Below are 21,061 nucleotides of genomic sequence, written 5' to 3'. Positions count from 1 at the left end.
CATCCCAAATAACTCAGATCCAAGGTGTGAGCTCTCGCGTGTGCAGTGCCTAACACATTCTCGAAAGTGTCTGAAAACATCTCTTCTTTGCAATTTTGGTCCGTAGCAATCTCACTCCCGCATCGAACTTTGGGTATGAAATTCTTGGCTCTATGACCATTGGCCACCACTTGAAAGAATTTGTGTTGGCACCTCCCTCACGCAACCATCTAAATCTCATAATTTGGGTATGCTCCAAGGAAGCTAACCCAGGGAGAGAAAGCTTTAGGGTTCTCCTCAGCCAGATTTCCAACTCAGTTAAGCCTCGATGATCATCTCATAATTGTTGTTTTCAATGGTATGAAGTCCCGAGGTGGGGAAGAAGGCGTGGTGAGGTTTTTCAGTTTGAGGACAGGTGGTTACAAGAGGACCAACATGCCTAGGTTGTGAAGGAGACATGTAATGAGACCTTTTCAAAGGGAGGTCATTGGATGCAGGGATGGCTTGGAAAGGCAAGTGGTGAAACAGAGAGAGTGTTTGGGTTAATGGGTACTTCCTTCATGTCGAACAATCTAATTTCATCTCAATTATCTCAGTTTTTTAAAAATAACATGTGTGCTCTGCTGCTGAGCAGAGAGCATAAGTTAGTTCTTCATGAGGGTATAAGTTGTGACCGGAATTCTTTTTGGTAAGAAAGGTTTCATTTCGAAAAATGAGAGTTCTCGAACTCATTTAAATGAGATATAATTTGATCTCATTCACCTGATAAACAAAAATAGATACAAAGTAATACAATCCACGTCAGTATGCACGCATCTTATAATATCACACTCCCTCCTTTCCGGTTTATAGGCCTCATCTAAAAAAATAGATTTTTATTATATTAGGCTCATTTTGAGTCTAGTTGAGTTAAAGTGTTTTAAGTCCCATGCCATACTTAATTCACAGAGATTAGAGAAAGAAAATTAGTGGCCATGCATCTTTTTCTACATTCACCATGCAAGTCCAATGAGAAAAATGATGCTACATTTATTTTCTCAAAAATTGAATATAATATTTCATTAGTTAAAACTAGTATCATCCACTTATAATTCATCTTGATTGATGAGATTTTAGATTTAAGCCTTATAAACCGGAAAGGAGGGAGTACAATGACTATAAAAGGTGAATGAGACATAACTAGAACTCAGTTAGATGAGTTCTAGTTCGATTCATACAAATCCACTGCGTGATTGAACTGGTGAGTTCAATCAAATCCATTGCCACGAAATCTCAGCGGTGATCCAAACATGTAGCTCAATTCATACTAGGAAATGTAGAACAAACTACATCTTTGAGGCCGGTATACATCCACACTCCTAACTCAGCTCAACGTTGTTCAACTCAAACATGTTCATTATTAATTCTACGATCCAATGGACCCTTGCAGTTCAGAAACATCTTATCATGTCCTTCCATCAGATGAATAATACAAAGTGACCGAAGAGCGCCGGCGCAAAATATCACATGCAGCTCCTCGATCTCACTCACACATATCCTGGCCATCCATTTATTCCCATGATATTTTCCTGTGGAAAGTCCACTCGGATGGGTTGATGGTGGATTTGCCGCTGGAGGCGACAAGGTCATACGGTGAGTCCTCCCCGAACTCGGTCGGCATGGCCTGCCAGTGTAGGCATGGATCCCACTCCGCCTCCTTGAGGATCCTCAGGATCTCTTCCACAACTATATTGCTCCCCTCTTCCGACAAATGCAGCCCATCCCTACAAAATCAGAGTCATTGTTTACTTGATTGTTCTCTTCAGATAATTGTAAATAAGAGAAAATGAACAAGCTAGAAAGATGGATTCCAAACTCACGTAAAGCATGCTGTGGCCCAGTCCTCTCGTTTCTGCATCGCGTTCCAAAGATCGACAACCTTGATGTCCATCTCTTTCGATACAGATATACATGCTTCAGAGTAGAGACGACAGGTTTCGTTGGTCCGCACAATCTCACTCAGTGCAGTGCTGGTTGATTTCTTGAGCACCTCTTCATTGAGCGGCGGGCAGCTCAGAAAGATCACACGAGTCTTATCTGACAGGCTCTTGAGGTGCTCTCCTATCTTCCTCATATTGTTCATGTACTCCTCAAGCGGCACATGAGGTCCAAGCCCGGAAGGGTGTGGAGCAATCGAATCATTGCCACCAAAGTAAACTACCACCAAGCTGGGCTGCACTGCTGAATCCTAATTAAGAAACAAGAGTTGCAGCCAATCAACAGTTAAGTTATATCAGAAAAAAAGGTACTGCTCAAATTAGAATTATCTAGCCAGCAGAGGTGATATAAACAAAACAATGTAGGATTAACTAGCTAGTCTGAAGAGAGCATCTGACCTTGGGGAAAATTTTGGTAATGACTTGAAGTGCTCGCCTTGAGTTCCATGCAATATATCCTCTGAGAACAATATCAGCCTGTACGAGTTGAATACACACACACATTAGTCAACCAGATTGTTGTTAGTATGATAGTGTCCAAATTAAAGAGCTGATATACTTTGATTTGGTCTATGATCCTGCTTCTGCTCTGTTTTCATAAGTGTTCCTTAAAAATGCCTTATTGACACGAGTATTTGATTTTTCCGTTAAAAAAAACAGAAGTAGTTAATTATCATATATTTCCTGCATTTTTCTCAAATCTAAGCGTTGTAAATATTGACAATACTAGACACAATCTGTTAAAATAGCCCAAAGTATTTTGCAGAACATTGGAACAGTCTCTATTTTTCTTGGACATCGATTCAGCGTGGGCGTTCGAGCCTTGGTGTGTGTTCGAGCCTTGGTGTGGACGCACGACACATTCGGGGTCGTCCGTTGCGTGGCTGCACCCAGCCAATTGTCGGATTTGACGGCTAGCTGCATGTTGCGCCCAGAAAATTTTCACTGTCATTCGCGCTATACATTTCCCATTTTTCTTTTGCGTCATTTTCATATACATTCTAAATGTTCTGATGAACGGGTTTCCTGAACAAGAAAAATAAAAAGTTAAAATTGTAGGCCTACAACAAGTCAGACGACAACAAAAATATAGCAAGGACGTTGTTTTCCAGTGGTGCGCACTTCTCAAAAGATGGCATACCCTACCTTAAAACTATCCGGCTCAGTGTGTTGTGTAAAAAGGAACGATGGAAATATTCTATTGAAAAGAGACAGAGTAAACATATCACATAGGCAGGTGCACAAAATAGTGCTGTAGTATACTTGCTTGGTGTATCCAAAATTCTGTCTAGCGTGTCACAAGTTACATTGTTAGTACTCCCTCTGTTCGCTTTTGTAAGACGTTTTGGACAGCTGAAATTGCACTGTTTTGGGTGTTGTCTCAAATGTCTAAAACGTCTTACAAAAGTGAACCGAGAGAGTACTACAAGATTATGAAATATAATCGTTGTACCTATATATGAATAACAGTGATAATCAAGAAATCCAGTAAATCTCACATTAATAGAGACAAGAAGAAAAAAATATCAACAAGAACAAATGGTGTGTGTGTGTCAGAGTTAAGGGAATTCTAATTTTTTTTACTGGTAGTGCGTGATTAATAAAGTTGGATCATGGATGATACAAAAATAGAGAGTGTTAATTTGAACGGAGTTGCAGATGCATATGACGAATGATCTGATTACCATGCATCTAGGTTAGGTCGATGGGTAGTGAATGAGTGAGTGTGATGTGAGGTGAGCCGCAATCACACCCGGAATCACGCGGCAACAGGAGGGTAAAGAGAAATTAAGGGGCGGTGGTACCTTGCGGGCGTAGACGTCGGCGAGGGTGGCTCCCCATCCGCCGTTGCTGAAGCTGTACTGTACGATGGAGGAGCCGAAGAGCACGAACACCGGGCGACCCATCATCTTGCGGCGGCCGGCGCGCAGTTGTTGATTGGATCTGCCCTGCCGGCACTGGACGGCCCGAAAGAAACAATCGTCAAGGAAGGCCTCCCGCCCTGTCGCTCCTACAGTCTCTCTCACCCTATCTACTAGGAGGAGTATCTCCTACTGTAGACGTTTTGGCCGCCGCCCTCACTCGTGGAGTCGTGGTGGTGGTAGTGGAGCACTAGTACCACCGTTCTAGTATTGCCGGTGGAGTATAATAGTACGGTCCTGCTATTAAAGGAAGAAAGGAAAGGAGGAGCAGCGTGCTGAGATTTGTAGGTGGTAGTACCAACTCACGGTCCACCATCACACCATGCCTGAACAAAAACTCTGACTGGTGTCCTCCCTCCCTAATAATCCCATCCCATAAAGACTCTGACCACTGCAGTGCGTGCATAACTCCTGCTAGTACTAGTACTCCTCTCTAACGTGATGGCCACCAACACCATGCCATGCGTGCTTTCGATCAGTTGCCTTGCCGCAGAGAAAGAAAGAAAATACGTAACTGCACGTAGGACGTAGCTACTGTATTGTACTACTATGTACGTGGGCAGCCCATTCAATTCGTCGCCTCCATCTCTCCAACCACTTTGCTCCTGGCTGTGGCTGTGGCTGTGGCTGTGGCCATGGCATCTAGTACTCCCTTCGTTCCTAAATATAAGATCTTTTAGAGTTTTTACTAAAAAACTATATACGAAGCAAAATAAGTGAATTTACATTATAAAATATGTCTATGTACAGTGACGGAGCCAGTGTGTAGTCACGATGGGCCATAGGCCCACCCAGAATTTAAAGAATTTTATATTAATATATACTTATTTAGCCTAAAAAATCTGTTTGAGTTTTTTTTTCTGAGATGTGCACACCCTCCATTTTCCTTCTGGCTTCGTCACTGTCTATGTATATCCGTATGTGGTTTATAATGCAATTTTTAAAAGGTCTTATATTTAGGAATGAAGGGAGTACTACTTATTGTCAGGTCATACCGGCCCGTCGCTTCATCGCCATTCAATTGCCGAACACACCAGCAGTTGCAGCTGCAAGATCATTTACTTGCCTGCGCCCTCCCACCATCCTCTGCATGCTCCCACTTTCAAAATTGATTGATTCCATCATTTATGGCGCCTAACAGAGGGATGCATCTGCACCTGGCGACTAGACAGATTTGAGTGTTTGCTACTCCATCGCAATTTCGTATATTACTCGAAATGGCACCAAACCCATAGAAAAAAGGCAGTTGTACAAATACCTACTTTCTCGGTCCGGGTTTTATTGCACCCTCTACTATTTTAGGTCAAACATTGATCATCTGTATAACTAACAACAAATCATTTATAGTATGTTAGAGAATGTATATACATTTGTATTTGTATAAGATCAAAAGAGGTGACGGAAACGGAACCAGGATAATAACATGGATCACGACAAGAGTGACATCACCCTGAGGGATGCAGGGCAGACTACTCTCCCTGAAGCACCTGCGACTTAAGGGCCCTGTTTGGATACACTAGCCTGGCTAGAGATTAGAGTTAGTTTCTAACTTTAGACTAACTCTGAACTAGCTCTAGCCTTTGGTGGTGTTTGGATACAAAAGTTACTTTGACAACAAATATTTTTTTTTAATCATTTGACTCTTTTAACCAGGATTTGTTGTGGCCGGCTCTTGTGTGGCCTCCTTCCACTCACAAATGATATTAAAATCATCTTTGCAAATCAAATATCCAAAATATGATAAATTTTATTTTGTTCATACAAATAAGGCGTCCCACTGGTGGGGGCTGGTGGGGGCGTCGGCAGCCGGTGGCGAGCAGCGGGCGGCTGCGCGGCGAGCAGCGGCGGCCGGGGCGAGCGCGGGCGGCTGGGAGCGCGGCGGCAGGCGGTGGCGAGGGCGGCGGCAGGCGGTGGCGAGCAGCGGGCGGCTGGGAGCGCGGCGGCAGGCGGCGAGCAGCGGGCGGCTGTGCGGCGAGCAGCGGCGGCCGGGGCGAGCGCGGGCGGCTGGGAGCGCGGCGAGCAGCGGCGAGCGCGAGCGGCTGGGGCGAGCGCCGGCGACGGGGGCTGGGGCGAGCGCGGGCGACGGGGGCTGGGGCGACGGGGCTGGATGCGGGAGGATGGGAAAGGATAAGATGCGGCAGGATGGTATTTTTTTTTACTGGTATACCCCAACTAGCTCCAATTAGCACCCCTTCTCAGGGATAGTTTTTTTGGTGGGTTAGATTCCATCTAACCCAAACTAGCACAGCTGTTTGGATACTTTGAGGGTTAGTCCAGCTCCAACTAGCTCCAACTAGCTCTAGCAGTGGGATCCAAACAGGGCCAAGATCATCTTCAGCTGTTGAAGCCCCAAAGATCACCACGGAATCAAAAAAGTTAGTGTCTTCGGGGCCTAAATATTTTAAGCGGTGATAATATGTATGTGAGTTCCCGGCCACACCCCCATCCTAATCAAAAGTTTGTGAAAAAAATGATGAAGTGGATCAGAAAAGGACACGTGGGAAGACGTGAATCGCAGAAACTTCTGTCGGCGCCCCAAGAGCCCTCCAATGCGTCGGGTTTCGCCTCGGTATGTTGGCGCTATTTTGACGTCCTGTGGCGCTCGCACTAGTGGAAAACAGGGCATCAGTCCCGGTTCAATAGGGCATTTAGTCCAGGTTCTGCAACCGGGACAAAACGATCGGGACTAATGACCAATACTTTTAGTTCCGGTTTGGGTAAATCAACGATCGGGACAAAACGATCGGGACTAAAGGAGCTCCACGTGGCCGCTGTGGGACGCCTGGTAGGAGGACCTTTAGTCCCGGTTTCTAACAACGATCGGGACTAAAATGCAGCCACGCCTCAGCAACTGCTAGGCTCTGGGGGGTTTCATATTGTGTTTCCCCCTTTTATTTCTGTATTTACCATTTTATTTTATGCTTTTCATTCAACTCGACACTAGCTACTACATATAGCAATGAAAGAACCATTACACAACAACGTCATGATCAATATATAATAACAATCATCAATATCACTTAAAAGTTGTTCAACTTAAGAAACAAATAACATCAATGTATGGCATTCATCTTAACATACTAACTAGTAACAATGTACGTGCAACGCACGTGTTCATCATCAAATATAAATGTGAGTATGCTCAAAGGATCCGAAATTTAAAATCCCTATCCTAGTATAATTTATAATAAATTTGCATAAATGGGAACCTATATAAAAATATTCTAGAATGAGCTTTCGGAGATAAATTATAATTGAACATAAGAATCTTAACATTCCTTTCAAAAACCAATAAATGCATTCAAGAAACCAAATGCTAGGTGTTTGCCAAGAGGCAATTGATATTAATATAAAAATAAATGAGGTTACATCTTCTTTTAACATCATATACATATACAATCCATGAAATACAAATAGGACTATTCAAATAAGACTTCAAATCATAATCTGAAAATGAGGAGAGGCATCTAACTTTGGTGGCAAACAGAACACATGGACAATCTGACGTGAATAATCACATGCACCTGTGCAAATGCAGGTACAAACTAATGCACAAATTTTTATTGCATATATTAAATAGATATGCTGCTTATTCTATATTCAAGCTCGTAGTAACCATGACAGAAAATATTACAGGGCGATCAAATAATGTAAATCAACTACATATGTTCAGATTGTCACTAAAAAATAGGGCAATGAAGTCGGAAAACACCGACACTGGATGCCTCGAAGCAACTCAAAGCAAAATCCTGCCACGCAATGACCTCACTATGCGCGTCGCTGCTGTCGGTGGCGTCTTTGTCTTCCATGCATGACAGAAGCAACTTATGGGGCTCTCGGTGGCGTCTTTGTCTTCCATGCATGGTAGAAGCAACTTATGGGGCATGAAGATGACAATAACTGCACAAGGAAGGCCCCAAGCTAAGCTACGCTCGCCTAAATTGGAATTTGGTAAAGAGCATTGTTGTATCAACAAACATATATAAGGTAAAATTGTACTCACCATATTTGGGTCACAAAATCAGTGTCAACAATACAATCTAATAATAGAGGGTAACACATAGAAGAGTGTTAACCTCTTGTCTCATGTATCTTCATGTAGCTTTTCATTTATGTGATCACTATAAATACACCTCGAATCCGATCCGATCACAACTGTACGAAAATGAGGATTATTAGCACGTAAATTGTGCAATTGACGAAAGATAAACTTGGTCCATGATTGCCAAACATCAGCTTGACGCTGGTGAAGTAAACTCGAGATGCGCATTTATAAGATAAATATGATCCTTCACTAACTTATTACTTGAATATGTGTTTGATTTGCGCAATTGTCTCTTTTCATGCTCGAGCTGCAATTTGTTTTTCTGGTTTTGTACAATGAGTGACTTTCTGCAGTCTCAGTTTGTTTGCATGACATAGCTACATGGTAGCTGCTATTTGGCCTCTCCTCTCCATGTCTTAAGACCAGTAAGCGACAACGTAAAAAAGTCAGAAAATACCATGACAATTAGTTATAGATTGAACATGACATTCATTAAGGATGATTACATGGGAAAGCATATATATATATATATACATATATATATACACACACACACACACACACACACACACTACGAAAATATATATGAGTAAGACAACATACATGTAAGGGGGCATAAAATGCACCACGGGTGTAATTTAGAGCATGGAGTAATTTAGGATTGAATAAATGATGTGTACAGCTATCGCTGGACTTAGAAGGGAATTATTATGGATCATTTTTGTGCATGCAACTGTTCAAGAGCTCAAAAGCTCGGGCAAATGAAATATTAGGACTCAAGCATTAAAATGAAAGAGGCTCAGTTGGCATAAAATTCGCAAACCTATGCTTTGAAGGCTGCATATCGTACCAACTTCCTGTGTAGAAGAAATAAAACAGTTTGATAGGAGGGAAACTTCCAATGAAAATATTCACAAGATATGCTTACGGAAATCACATGGCCAAAATAAATCTCAGCTTTCTGACATGACCAAGAATAGTCTTAAATCAATGCTTGAGTAGTAACTCACTGAAAAATAACATATCCAGAAACAACACGGGGAGGGTAGTTTATCCTTCACTACATCGCATAGGTTACCTTGATTAACCTCATATGCAGCCTGCTTGGACTTCTTATCAAACACCATTCTCGACATGACACATAAAAGGTCTTCAGAATCAGAATTAACATGAGATATAGAGATGGTTAAGTTAGAAAATGGTAATAATAAGGGTAAATCCAGAATAAATGTGGAAGATCAATGTAGATGAACCACACTAGCACTAATCGCTTAGCCAAGTCTATACCTATCCTGTGAAGAGGACCTCTGCTTTTTATCCTCCTTATCTCCCTACAAGAAAAAATATCACCACAATGTAATCAGAAATTTGTGCCATTTTTTGACAGAAAAAACCTATTTGCAGTTAACTACCCTCCCCACAGCGACAACAAACAAATTCTTCATCCTGTTGTTGGGAAGGAAGTTTGCACTAAAAGATAGTTTGCAACCTATATATTGTTATACCTACTCCATCAGACACTGACAACCTAATAGACAATGCACACAATACTTGGTTCTTTATAAAGTTGACCGCAAGCTATCATTTAATCCCTCCGTCCCACAATATAAGAGCATTTTTCAAGCTATTCTTATTGCGGGAGAAAAACACTCCATAACACGAGGAGAACTGATATGTAGTTCTAATGATTTATCATTTGCGTCTAAGAAATGACATGAACTTACAGTGGATAAAACGATGGCTTGACAAATATCTTCGAGGGATGGTGCGAAGAGGTAGTCTCTTGTGGAAATCACAAGGTGATCAATCCCATGGGAGGCATAAAATGCACCACGGGTGTAATTCAGAGCATGGAGTAATTTAGGATTGAATAAATGATGTGTACAACTATCTTTGGACTTAGAAGGGAATTATTATGGATCATTTTTGTGCATGCAATTGTTCAAGAGCTCAAAAGCTCGGATAAATGAAATATTAGGACTCAAGCATTAAAATGAAAGAGGCTTAGTTGGCATAAAATTCACAAACGTATGCTTTGAATGCTGCATATCGTACCAACTTCTTGTGTAGAAGAAATAAAACAGTTTGATAGGAGGTAAACTTTCAATGAAAATATTCACAGGATATGCTTACGGAAATCACATGGCCAAAATAAATCTCAGCTTTCTTACATGACCAAGAATAGTCTTAATTAAACGCTTGAGTAGTAATTCACTGAAAAATAACATATCCAGAAACAACACGGGGGAGGGTAGTTTATCCTTCACTACATCATATAGGTTACCTTGATTCACCTCATATGCAGCCTACTTGGACTTCTTATCAAACACCATTCTCGACATGACACATAAAAGGTCTTCAGAATCCGAATTAACATGAGAGATAGAGATGGTTAAGTTAGCAAATGGTAATAATAAGGATAAATCAAGAATCAATGTGGAAGATCAATGTAGATGAACCGCAGTAGCACTAATCGCTTAGCCAAGTCTATACCTATCCTGTGAAGAGGACCTCTGCTTTTTATCCTCCTTATCTCCCTACAAGAAAAAATATCACCACAATGTAATCAGAAATTTGTGCCATTTTTTGACAGAAAAAACCTATTTGCAGTTAAGTACCCTCCCCATAGCGACAACAAACAAATTCTTCATCCTGTTGTTGGGAAGGAAGTTTGCACTAAAAGATAGTTTTGCAACCTATATATTGTTATACCTACTCCATCAGACACTGACAACCTAACAGACAATGCACACAATACTTGGTTCTTTATAAAGTTGACCGCAAGCTATCATTTAATCCCTCCGTCCCACAATATAAGAGCGTTTTTCAAGCTATTCTTATTGCGGGAGAAAAACACCCCATAACACGAGGAGAACTGATATCTAGTTCTAATGATTTATCATTTGCGTCTAAGAAATGACATGAACTTACGGTGGATAAAATCGATGGCTTGACAAATATCTTCGAGGGATGGTGCGAAGAGGTAGTCTCTTGTGGCAATCACAAGGTGATCAATCCCATGGGGGGCATAAAATGCACCACGGGTGTAATTCAGAGCATGGAGTAATTTAGGATTGAATAAATGATGTGTACAGCTATCTCTGGACTTAGAAGGGAATTATTATGGATCATTTTTGTGCATGCAATTGTTCAAGAGCTCAAAAGCTCGGACAAATGAAATATTAGGACTCAAGCATTAAAATGAAAGAGGCTCAGTTGGCATAAAATTCACAAACGTATGCTTTGAAGGCTGCATATCGTACCAACTTCTTGTGTAGAAGAAATAAAACAGCTTGATAGGAGGTAAACTTTCAATGAAAATATTCACAGGATATGCTTACGAAAATCACATGGCCAAAATAAATCTCAGCTTTCTTACATGACCAAGAATAGTCTTAAATCAACGCTTGAGTAGCAATTCACTGAAAAATAACATATCCAGAAACAACACGGGGGAGGGTAGTTTATCCTTCACTACATCATATAGGTTACCTTGATTCACCTCATATGCAGCCTGCTTGGACTTCTTATCAAACACCATTCTCGACATGACACATAAAAGGTCTTCAGAATCCGAATTAACATGAGAGATAGAGATGGTTAAGTTAGCAAATGGTAATAATAAGGGTAAATCAAGAATCAATGTGGAAGATCAATGTAGATGAACCGCAGTAGCACTAACCGCTTAGCCAAGTCTATACCTATCGTGTGAAGAGGACCTATGCTTTTTCTCCTCCTTATCTCCCTACAAGAAGAAATATCACCACAATGTAATCAGAAATTTGTACCATTTTTTGACAGAAAAAACCTATTTGCAGTTAACTTATAACCAACATATCCTCACCACAATTGTACCATAAGCATCCGAAAAATTAAAATAAATAAATATTAAGATGGCCATCTCCGAGGGTAATTTTTGTGGATACCAAGGATAGTTTTGTGTCATTCGCATCACAGGGAATTAACTCAAGTGAAGTCATGGAGGGGTGGGGCATAATCCATATCAGTCGTCTACAAGATGTGGTCTACACGTGTGCTTGCACATGGTCAAATCGAGCAAGGCAAGACGACTAAAGGGAAAGGAAACTTGCTGAGCATGAAGCATCAACCCAATGAAGCAGATGTAACTTGCTGAATTTTTTACGTAGAGCCATCGTATCAATGATGCAAAAATCGCTATCACAATCCCATAGGTTCAAACATTAACGCAAGATTTCATAGGTTGCAACTACCCTGATCTGATAGGTTATAAATTCAGTAATATTTGAGAGGTTGAAATAGTAGGCCATTCATCAGCAGGATTAACAAAAATCAAGTTTGTCCTTTTCTGTCTAATATACATTTGTGTCTAGACCAAGATGACTGCCTCTTTTATATTGCATTTTGCCGGCTACCGCGGCTAGTTGGCGTCCTGTTTTCAGTTGCTTATATTAATAACAACTATGATTGGCTGTAGCATCCTTCAGTTGAAATTTATTATTATGTCGGTTTGTATTGTCTCAGGAGTATGGGTTACTGCAAATTCACCATGTTGCTGTAGGTTGTGTTTTTTCTTTTTTTTGTGGGTGTTATTGTAGTTTGTCATGTCAGATTCACAATTGATTTTGGAATATGCGATTTTGGAACATGCAACTAACCCAGATTGGAATTCAGGCATGACATTATCAGTTTTATGAGCATTCTCTAAGTAGGCACAAATCATCAACAAAGCACTACCAGAATACTAAGTCTCATACATTACAGAAAGATCCTACACGCGGGATATAAGAATGACTACAACACACGGTTAATGTTGACGGCTACGTTTGTCGCTGTGGTACCTGTTTTCGGGAGGCGTCTCGGTGTGCGTGTAGGGTCGGGGCCTCGGGCTGTTTCGGGAGAGGAGGGGGGCGCATGAGGATTCGCGAGCTGGGGGACGACGACGGGAGGCCGGTGGAGGGGGAGGAACAGGAGGAAGCCTAGGCCGGTGGCGGGGGCGGAGAGGTCGTGCGGCTGAGGGCCAAGCGCGCGCTCGTCGGCGCCGGGGCCAGGGTGCTCTTTTACCTGACGCTCCTCTACAACATCCTGCGTATTATGACAAAGAAAATACACTCTAAAGTATGTCTATATACATCCGTATATAGTCCCCTAGTGGAACCTCTAGAAAGACTTATATTTAGAAACGGGGGAAGTACATACTTTCTTTTTATATCTGTTAACATACCTGGAGGAATTCTGACATATAGCTCTCCTTCGATGTGAAGAGGATGAATAATAGCCTCTTCTAGGATCTCTTGAAACTTCCTCCCTGATGCATGCTGTTATTGTCAAATGCCATTGTTAGGACTCGTGAAATAAAGTTATAAACAAGCAGTATGAGTGTACTTTCTTATTAATTATACCTCTATGGGACCGCCGCACAGCCAACCAAAGGATAGGTAGTGATAAATTTGTGATGAACCAGGCTCAGTTTCATGTGTAGATTTGGCAATCTGGTCTAGCATCTCTTCCCAGTCACATACCAACAGAGGATCGGTTTTGATCACATCTCCCATAGTATTATGCAAACCAGATGTATGATTGAGAAGATGGTGCACCTATATTACAAAGTGACAAATGAGTCTGTTAGTATCCTGAAACACTGTCTCATTATAGAGCATAAGTGATATAAGTTTTTGTACCTTGATTAGCTCCTTTTTGTTAGTCCCAAATTTTGGCCATATATCGGCAACTGTTTTTTTCATACTTCAACTTCCTGAAAGATTAGAGCATACAGTCAATATATGGACAAGATAAAGTGTATAAAAGCATAAGGTAACATGGAAAAGATCATCTACCACCCCGTCAGGGTGTCGAGCATCTGCGATGGCACCTCCATTGCCGACGCGGTCTGGGGCGGCTACGATTTTGGGTGAGGGGAGATCGGGAGGAAGGAGGGGTTTGAAAATCTCAGAGGGAAGAGGCGAAAAGAGAGAAAAATGGAAAGGGTAAAGTGAGACTACAGCTGCAGGAAACTAAAATAGCAACATAAAACTGCAGGGGATGGTACCATGTCATATTTCTAGGCCTTTTCCATGTACAAGCAAAGCAAGATGAAGATGAGGATGAGCAAAGATTTGCACATACATAGCATGATTAATTCTACGGCATAACGCAACCAGATGTCCCGCAGACAGATTCATAGTGGAATGTTAAAACACTTGGTACTGAACTTAACCACTCACCCTTGATCAACGAGCCAATGTACCATTCCAGCAGTGATGCCCTTTGTCACCGAGAAAACCGGAAACAGAGAATCAGGTTAAACGGGGCGCGGATCGTATTTCCCCAATGTGCCAGCAGCAGTATCTATTATGACCTTTCCATCTTTGTATGCGCATACATGTGAGAAGAATATCATATCAATATGGTTGCATTGCAACAAGGTAACCATCATATGCATATATCGTAGCTAAACTCGTGATGCAAAGTTTTGGCATGCAGATATTGCTACAGCAACATCATGGCATGTAAATGAATGGCAAGAGATTATTGACCCACTTGTAAAATCAAAAATTTGTCGCTTCCCATCTCAATTAGAAGATTCCTCAGTTTAGACTCCACTTCAGAGTTAACAGGTGAGTCATAGATCCACTCGCTGTTAGTTGAGGGACTGCGTGTCATACTCCTGATATCAATGAAATCATAAATTAGCAAATTCGAAAAAGATGATCCCTACAAAGCTTATGCAAACATAAGCATGGCGCGCATCTCACCCTAGCAAATTTGATTCAGCAAATGGCCTCATGATGTCTAGATAAACTATCCTAACATTTAGTGAAGCCGAAAGCCCTGCAGGTATAAATGAAAAACTGCCACTGTGATGCTGGAAATATCAGAGGAATGTACAAGTTCAAGAGACCAAGACATACCTCTAAGAAGATTCAAGACCCTCATGAAAATTATCGCATCCCCAGGGAAAGCGTCAACCTGACAGCGAGAAAACCTCCATTTAACACCGGACTCTTGGTTGACAAACCCAACACAGCTTACAGGAAAGTAATTAGCTGCGCAGGGCTACTCACAGGATTGAAATGTTTAACCTCCTTCTTGTTCAATTTCATGTTCTCTTGAAGAGCTTTGGTGTTTCGTTCTCTTTGCTCATTCAATGCTTTAATGTTCTCCTAATAAGTAGGAACAAACCACAACCAACCAGTTACTACAACTTCCTGCAATATTAGGAACAAAAATAATCTATAACTGGCCTTCAACATACTTTTGCTTCAGTTGCTGTAGTGGAATGGTGGAAAAATATTGAGGCAATGTCCAAAGACTGCTGAGGCATGTCAACTCGCAGCTTAAGCCCCATCTCTGCAAAGGCAGACATCAGTGCCACTTGGTCACCCTACACATTGATCTCAGAATTGTAAATTATAGAGTTTAAACAAAAGAATGGTAAGCTAGTAATAAGCGGCAAGATAGAATAAAGAGAACATCTCACAAAAATTGACATTTGTGCCTATGATCGCGTAGTGTTGCCTGAAACTCAATAACTTACTATAGGAAAAAACATGGTCGCAAAAACAAAGCCTAATTCCTGATTCTGTTTTCCTTATCTTATACTCCAATAACACTGGTGTACTAAAGTTGTTGAATGTGTCGCGACATCTACCAGCCTGCAATAACACTGGTGTATAACGCAGGGATAAAGAGCCACAATATTTATTACATGAAAAAAGTTTAAATCTACCAAAAGTAAAAGGTATGCTTCTTTTGATTCAACCATAATACAAAAGAGGGGTAACAGTTACTCCGAAGGAAATGCTTGTTGCTTATAGCTACAAAAGATACCCTTAATTGACTTCTCTTTGATGTCATGTGTATTATTTGTAAGATCAGACTGTTACAAACCTCAGCGCATGATAAAAACATCTTTGCTAGTGCTTGCTTCATCGACTGTTGCCTCCTCCAGTTCCTCCCCCTGCACCGGCCTCCCGTCGCCGTCCCCCAGCTCGCGAATCCTCATGCACCCCTCCTCTCCCGAAACAGCCCGAGGCCCCGACCCTACGCGCACGCAGAGGCGCGGTGAGCGGGGGAGCGAGCGGGGGAGGCGGCGTGTCGAGCGGGGGAGGAGGCACGACCCGCCGAGCGTGGGAGGCGTGGCGCGGCGAGCAGGGGGAGCGGGGGCGAGCGGCGTGGCGCGACGAGCAGGGGAGGAGGCGCGGCGCGACAAGCGGGAGAGGCGCGGCCTGGCGAGCGGGGCGAGCGGGGGCGAGCGGCACGAGCAGGCCAGCGGCGCGGCACGGCGAGCGGGGGAGGCGCGACGCGGCGCGGCGAGCGGACCAAGCGGGGGGAGCTGGTGCGAGTGTGGGAGCGAGGGATCGAGGGTTAACGGTGTTTTTAGACGTGTGTGTGCAATTAGCGCTAACGAAATCTGGCTAGTTTCGTTAACAACGTTTTTGGACCCTTGATTAAGTGAGTAAACGGCTGAGATGGTGAGTTGGATCTGCCCTCTCGTGCTTTTATTAGTAGAGATTAATTAACTAACAGTTCTCCAGCTGATAATTCTAAACATGGTCAACAACAACCATGATCCGATCGACCCTGCGGTCGCTCTTCCTTATAGTGATTACCACAAAGGTGTCCACCCTTAGTTCTCTCTTTCCCTTGATGAACTCCTGCCAGCCGGCCTTGTGGAATGATATGCGCCCCGTCGTCGTGTGTCTTGTATCGGACGTTCATGACAAGCCCTCTTGGTCCATGAATTACTCCTGCAGTGCCGACGACGGGGATGTCCACTCCGGAAAACATCTTCAAAGGTAACTTCTGAAGACCCCATGAGAAAATAGAGAGCACAAAATGTTAGGCATCTCACCATACTTGGTTATGACCAAAAAGAGATGAAAGAATATAAAACATCTCACCATAACTTTTTCCACCATGTTTGTTTTTGTTAGACGATGCACAAAGGGCTTCCCCGAGAACGCCAAAGAGGATGGTAACATTTCTTTCACACTAGCTTTATCATCGTGAGTAAGCTTCTTCATCCTTTGAGAAAAAATTGCAGAAAGGATAGGACCATCATCTTCATCGTCGATGTCCTCCTCTTCATCTTGGTTGTCCTCATTTTCTTCTTGGATGTCCTCATCTTCATCTTAGCTGTCGATGTCATCTTGGTCATCTTGGTTGACGATGTCATCTTGGTCATCATCATCATCATTTCTTTGGACATATAATGTCCTTAACCTATTCACCTCTCCTATTAAGGAAAAAGCTATGAGTTCTCCTCCTTTAAAATTGTTCACTTCAATGTACTGCTACCATCCATCACCATATATGATGGTTTTATTCTTTCCTTTGCGCAGATCCAATTCGAATTGGCGCTCCTCATCATCCACAAAGTACAACATGTTACCATATGAATTGTTGAAGTCCTCCCTTATGTTGCATAGAACACACTATGCAGCAGTTAATAATCAACAATAAAGTCAGTAAAATAGTTAAACAAATGATCAAAATTCAATACAAATTCAAGTTAAAGACCGTTACCATTGATTTTTGAAATCCCTTTGTCAAAAATACCCCGAACTGCACTGCTGTTTCAAGACTGTCCAGACATGAATTTTGACAGACCTTGTAGGTCTTACGCCTCATGGTCCCTAATAATAAGCCCAAGGATTTTTCAAATGTAGCTTCACATTTTCATTTCAAAAAAAGACTTGCTTCACATTTTCATTTAACAAAAATACTACCTTCATATTTTCATTTCAAAAACAAAGCACATTTCCACAAAACATCGCATCTCTCAAAATGGGCTTCACATATTCATTTCAAAACTCATCATGCATATGCACAATTTAATATTTGTTTCTCTATCTAAAAAAAAAGAGCACGTCTAAAAAATAGAGCAAATTTCATACATCTTATCTCATCTCATCTCATTATGCAACAAAAATTCGTCTATCTATTCATCTCATCTCATCTCATTGTGCAACAAAAAACAGAGTGGTCGCAGCAGGGGACCAAGGCCGAAGCAGCAACAGCGAGGCCGAGCATGGCCGGAGTAGTGGCAGCAGGGGGGCTTGGGAAAGGGGAGTCTCACTGGGGCGCGGGGATGGAGTTGTGGAGGCCAACGACGACGAGGAGCGGGCTCGGGGACACACGACGACAGGGAGGAGGGCGCGCGAGGAGGTCCGGTGTCGGTGAGGGTCAACGGGCTCGAGGACGACATGGCGTCGGCGAGGAGTGATGGTGCGGTCGGGCAGCCTGGCGGCGTCGAGGTGGTCGTCGGCGCCGTCACGGGAGAGGAGGAGGAGAAATTGGCAATGGGGGATTTGGAAACTTTGCAAAGTCCCTCTTATAAAGTCCCCCCTTTAGTTCCAGTTGAGGCCACCAACCGGGACTAAAGGCCTCTGCTTCCCACCCTTTGGGCTGCTGAAAATGACCTTTAGTCCGAGTTTCAGCCACCAACCGGGACTAAAGGCCATTTTGAGCAGCGCAAAGGGCGGGAACCGCAAGCCTTTAGTCCCGGTTGGTGGCTTCAACCGGGACTAAAGGAGGGCCTTTAGTCCCAATTGAAGCCACCAATCGGGACTAAAGTCGTGCGGCTGGCACGGCATCGGGCGAGTGGATGTTTAGTCCCACCTCGCTAGCTGAGAGGCGTCGAGAGTGGTTTATAAGCGCGGTTGCACCAACCCTCTCAAGCTCCTCTCTAATGCAGGCCTATGGGCCTAAGCGCACTCTCTCTGCCTATGGGCCTACTAGGCCTGCTGCGGGCCTGCATCCTGGCCCAACTAGCTTGTAGGGTTTCTAGTCGTATGCAGGTCGTGGTGGCCCAGTAGGCGACATGTTTGTTTACATTAATACTTTTTAGTTCATTCGTTTTAACAACTAAATACTTTGATAAATTTAGTTAATATGTTTTGTTTCTTTTTAGTTCATTCTTTTTAACAAATCAATACTTTGATAAAGTTAGTTAATATTATTTTGATTCTTTTTAGTTCATTCTTTTTTATATTAGTTTATTCTTTGAGCTAAATGACCCTGAAATTGAAAAGCACTCCAAATGAACTCTGAAAAGGTTGAAAGTTGGCGTGGTATCATCATTTCACCCACATAGCATGTGTTAAAAAGTTGAGAGGGATACGACAAAAACTGGATGCACTTCGTGTACAAAATGAACAATCTCTTTCGAAGTATCAGGGTTTCGCACGAAACTCATCTGATACAAAGGGGTTTTATTTTTAACTTGCTTCAACTCCAGACTTTTTGTGCGTTCAATATTCACCATTCAAAGCCACATCATTAATTTTCAACTCTTTTTGACTTCATTTGGTATTTTTCATGCACTTACTCATTTTTTTGAGCTAAATGACCCTGAAATTGAAAAGCACTACAAATGAACTCTGAAAAGGTTGAACGTTGGCATGGTATCATCATTTCACCCACATAGCATGTGCTAAAAAGTAGAGAGGGTTATGGCAAAAACTGGATGCACTTCGTGTACAAACTAGACCATCTCAATTTTAGCACATGCTATGTGGGTGATTTTATTTAATATTTTAGTTGATTTTTTAGTTCATTCTTTTTAACAAATAAATACTTTGATAATTTTAGTTAATATTATTTTGATTCTTTTTAGTTCATTCTTTTTAGTAAAACTTTTAGTTGATTATTTTCAGTTCATTCTTTTTAATTAGTATTTTAGTTGATTCTTTTTAGTTCATTCTTTTTAACAAATAAATACTTTCAGAATTTTAGTTAATATTATAGTTAACTGCAGTCATATTGTAGATCAAAGTCATCATCATAATAGTTGTGGAGAGAAAGTCTTCACTTTTTCTTCGCGTCTGTCCCTTGCTTATTACGCCGTAACCATGGACAATCTCCATCACATATATCACAATGCTTAAGAAAGCTTGCTCACATCATACTAAATATTCTTATACACAAATGGTACTTAAACAGGGACATAATAGAAATAATAGTTCAGATATCCATTACAGAAAGTAGTGCATAACTGAAGATACCAATCCTACTCTTCCGGATTGCAAACCTACTCGTCCGAATCAGGAGATCCCCAAGCACTACATAATAGAGATAAAAGTGTTAGCCATTGCAAACACTACTCATCATGCGGATCAGAATACCTCCAAGCACGAGAAACTAGCGGTACGAGGTGACGCTGCCCATAATTGCAGATTCCAATCCTGCAGTACAACTCGTACGCAATGTACCCATCTATTGCTGCATACTCAATGTTGATAGGGTCAAGTGGGGTCTTCTCCCAAAGTTTGTGCCCTGACTTGGGGTATTTTGTCTTCATATCAGCATACTCCTTGTCGATCAGGGCGGATGCCATATGAGCCATTGATGTCTTGTCATGCTCAAGCTTGAACCTCCCCTGAAGATCAATGTAGCATTCAGCTGGTATCTCAATACCCCAAGTGCACCTCATCTTGATCTTGTCATTTGTTATATGAAAGCTAGCAAAATATATGTCGCTGTGAAGTAACTCCATGAGTTTTGGACAGTGCTTGGCACTACTGCAACAACAAAATTGAACAAATGTGTTAAATACTAATGCAATAAGTATATTTTAGAACAAGTATAATAGAACCATAACAAGTATATTTCGGCACAAGTATAATAAGAATCATAACAAGTACAACAAGAATCATAGAAAGTTTCCTATTTCCTATGCATTTCCTATCCTATGAATCAAAAGAAGCCCCTAAACTATGACATGTTCTCACGATGGCCAATATGCAACTACAAGGAAAATCCTTATGAAATTTTCCTATCCTCCTATTCCTATTCCTATGCAATTTTCCTAATCCTCCTATTCCTATGAAATTTTATATTCCTATGCAATTTTCCTATGAATCAAAGAAAAGCCCCATTCCTATATGAGTCAAAGAAAAAGCCCCAATTTTCCTATGCATTTTTCCTATGAATCAAGGAAACTATGACATGTTCGCGACATTCCCAATCCTCCTATTCCTATGCAATTTTCCTACCCTATGAATCAAACAAAAGCCCCAACTAAAACTATGACAAGTTTTGTATTACCTTGCCCACTTAAAGACCATGGCACGTTGCTTGAAACAAAGTTGGACGACGACAACATCGCGACCATCGGTCGTGTACTCGAGACCGAAGCCCATGAACTTGTGTTTCTC

At 41.9% G+C, this 21,061-nt stretch overlaps 1 protein-coding gene and 1 pseudogene across 1 annotated transcript; both read right to left on the bottom strand.

Moving 5' to 3' along the window:
- Positions 1–1,258: 1,258 nt before the first annotated feature.
- LOC123448223 (GDSL esterase/lipase CPRD49) lies at positions 1,259–4,113 on the bottom strand. The gene is made up of 4 exons (XM_045125051.1): positions 3,761–4,113; positions 2,355–2,432; positions 1,839–2,206; positions 1,259–1,742 (listed from the first exon to the last, which is right to left on the bottom strand). Exons 1-4 carry the CDS (start codon positions 3,863–3,865, stop codon positions 1,529–1,531), a joined length of 765 nt encoding a protein of 254 aa, XP_044980986.1. The 5' UTR covers positions 3,866–4,113; the 3' UTR covers positions 1,259–1,528.
- A 7,546-nt stretch (positions 4,114–11,659) lies between these two features.
- On the bottom strand, positions 11,660–15,833 carry LOC123450367 (annotated as a pseudogene).
- Between the last annotated feature and the right edge of the window lie 5,228 nt (positions 15,834–21,061).

Source organism: Hordeum vulgare, chromosome 4H (assembly GCF_904849725.1).
Source record: "Hordeum vulgare subsp. vulgare chromosome 4H, MorexV3_pseudomolecules_assembly, whole genome shotgun sequence".
In the NCBI taxonomy this organism is placed as follows: Eukaryota; Viridiplantae; Streptophyta; class Magnoliopsida; order Poales; family Poaceae; genus Hordeum; species Hordeum vulgare.
This window is presented reverse-complemented; position numbering and strand designations above follow the sequence as displayed.

What these genes read in the sequence shown, in the direction of transcription:
- LOC123448223 (XM_045125051.1), bottom strand. Translation starts at nt 3,865, where the DNA reads ATGATGGGTCGCCCGGTGTTCGTGCTCTTCGGCTCCTCCATCGTACAG. An exon ending in TTACCAAAATTTTCCCCAAG is followed by an intron (nt 2,207 to 2,354) that starts GTCAGATGCTCT and finishes TTTCTTAATTAG; the next exon opens with GATTCAGCAGTGCAGCCCAG. An exon ending in TGGGCCACAGCATGCTTTAC is followed by an intron (nt 1,743 to 1,838) that starts GTGAGTTTGGAA and finishes CTGATTTTGTAG; the next exon opens with GGATGGGCTGCATTTGTCGG.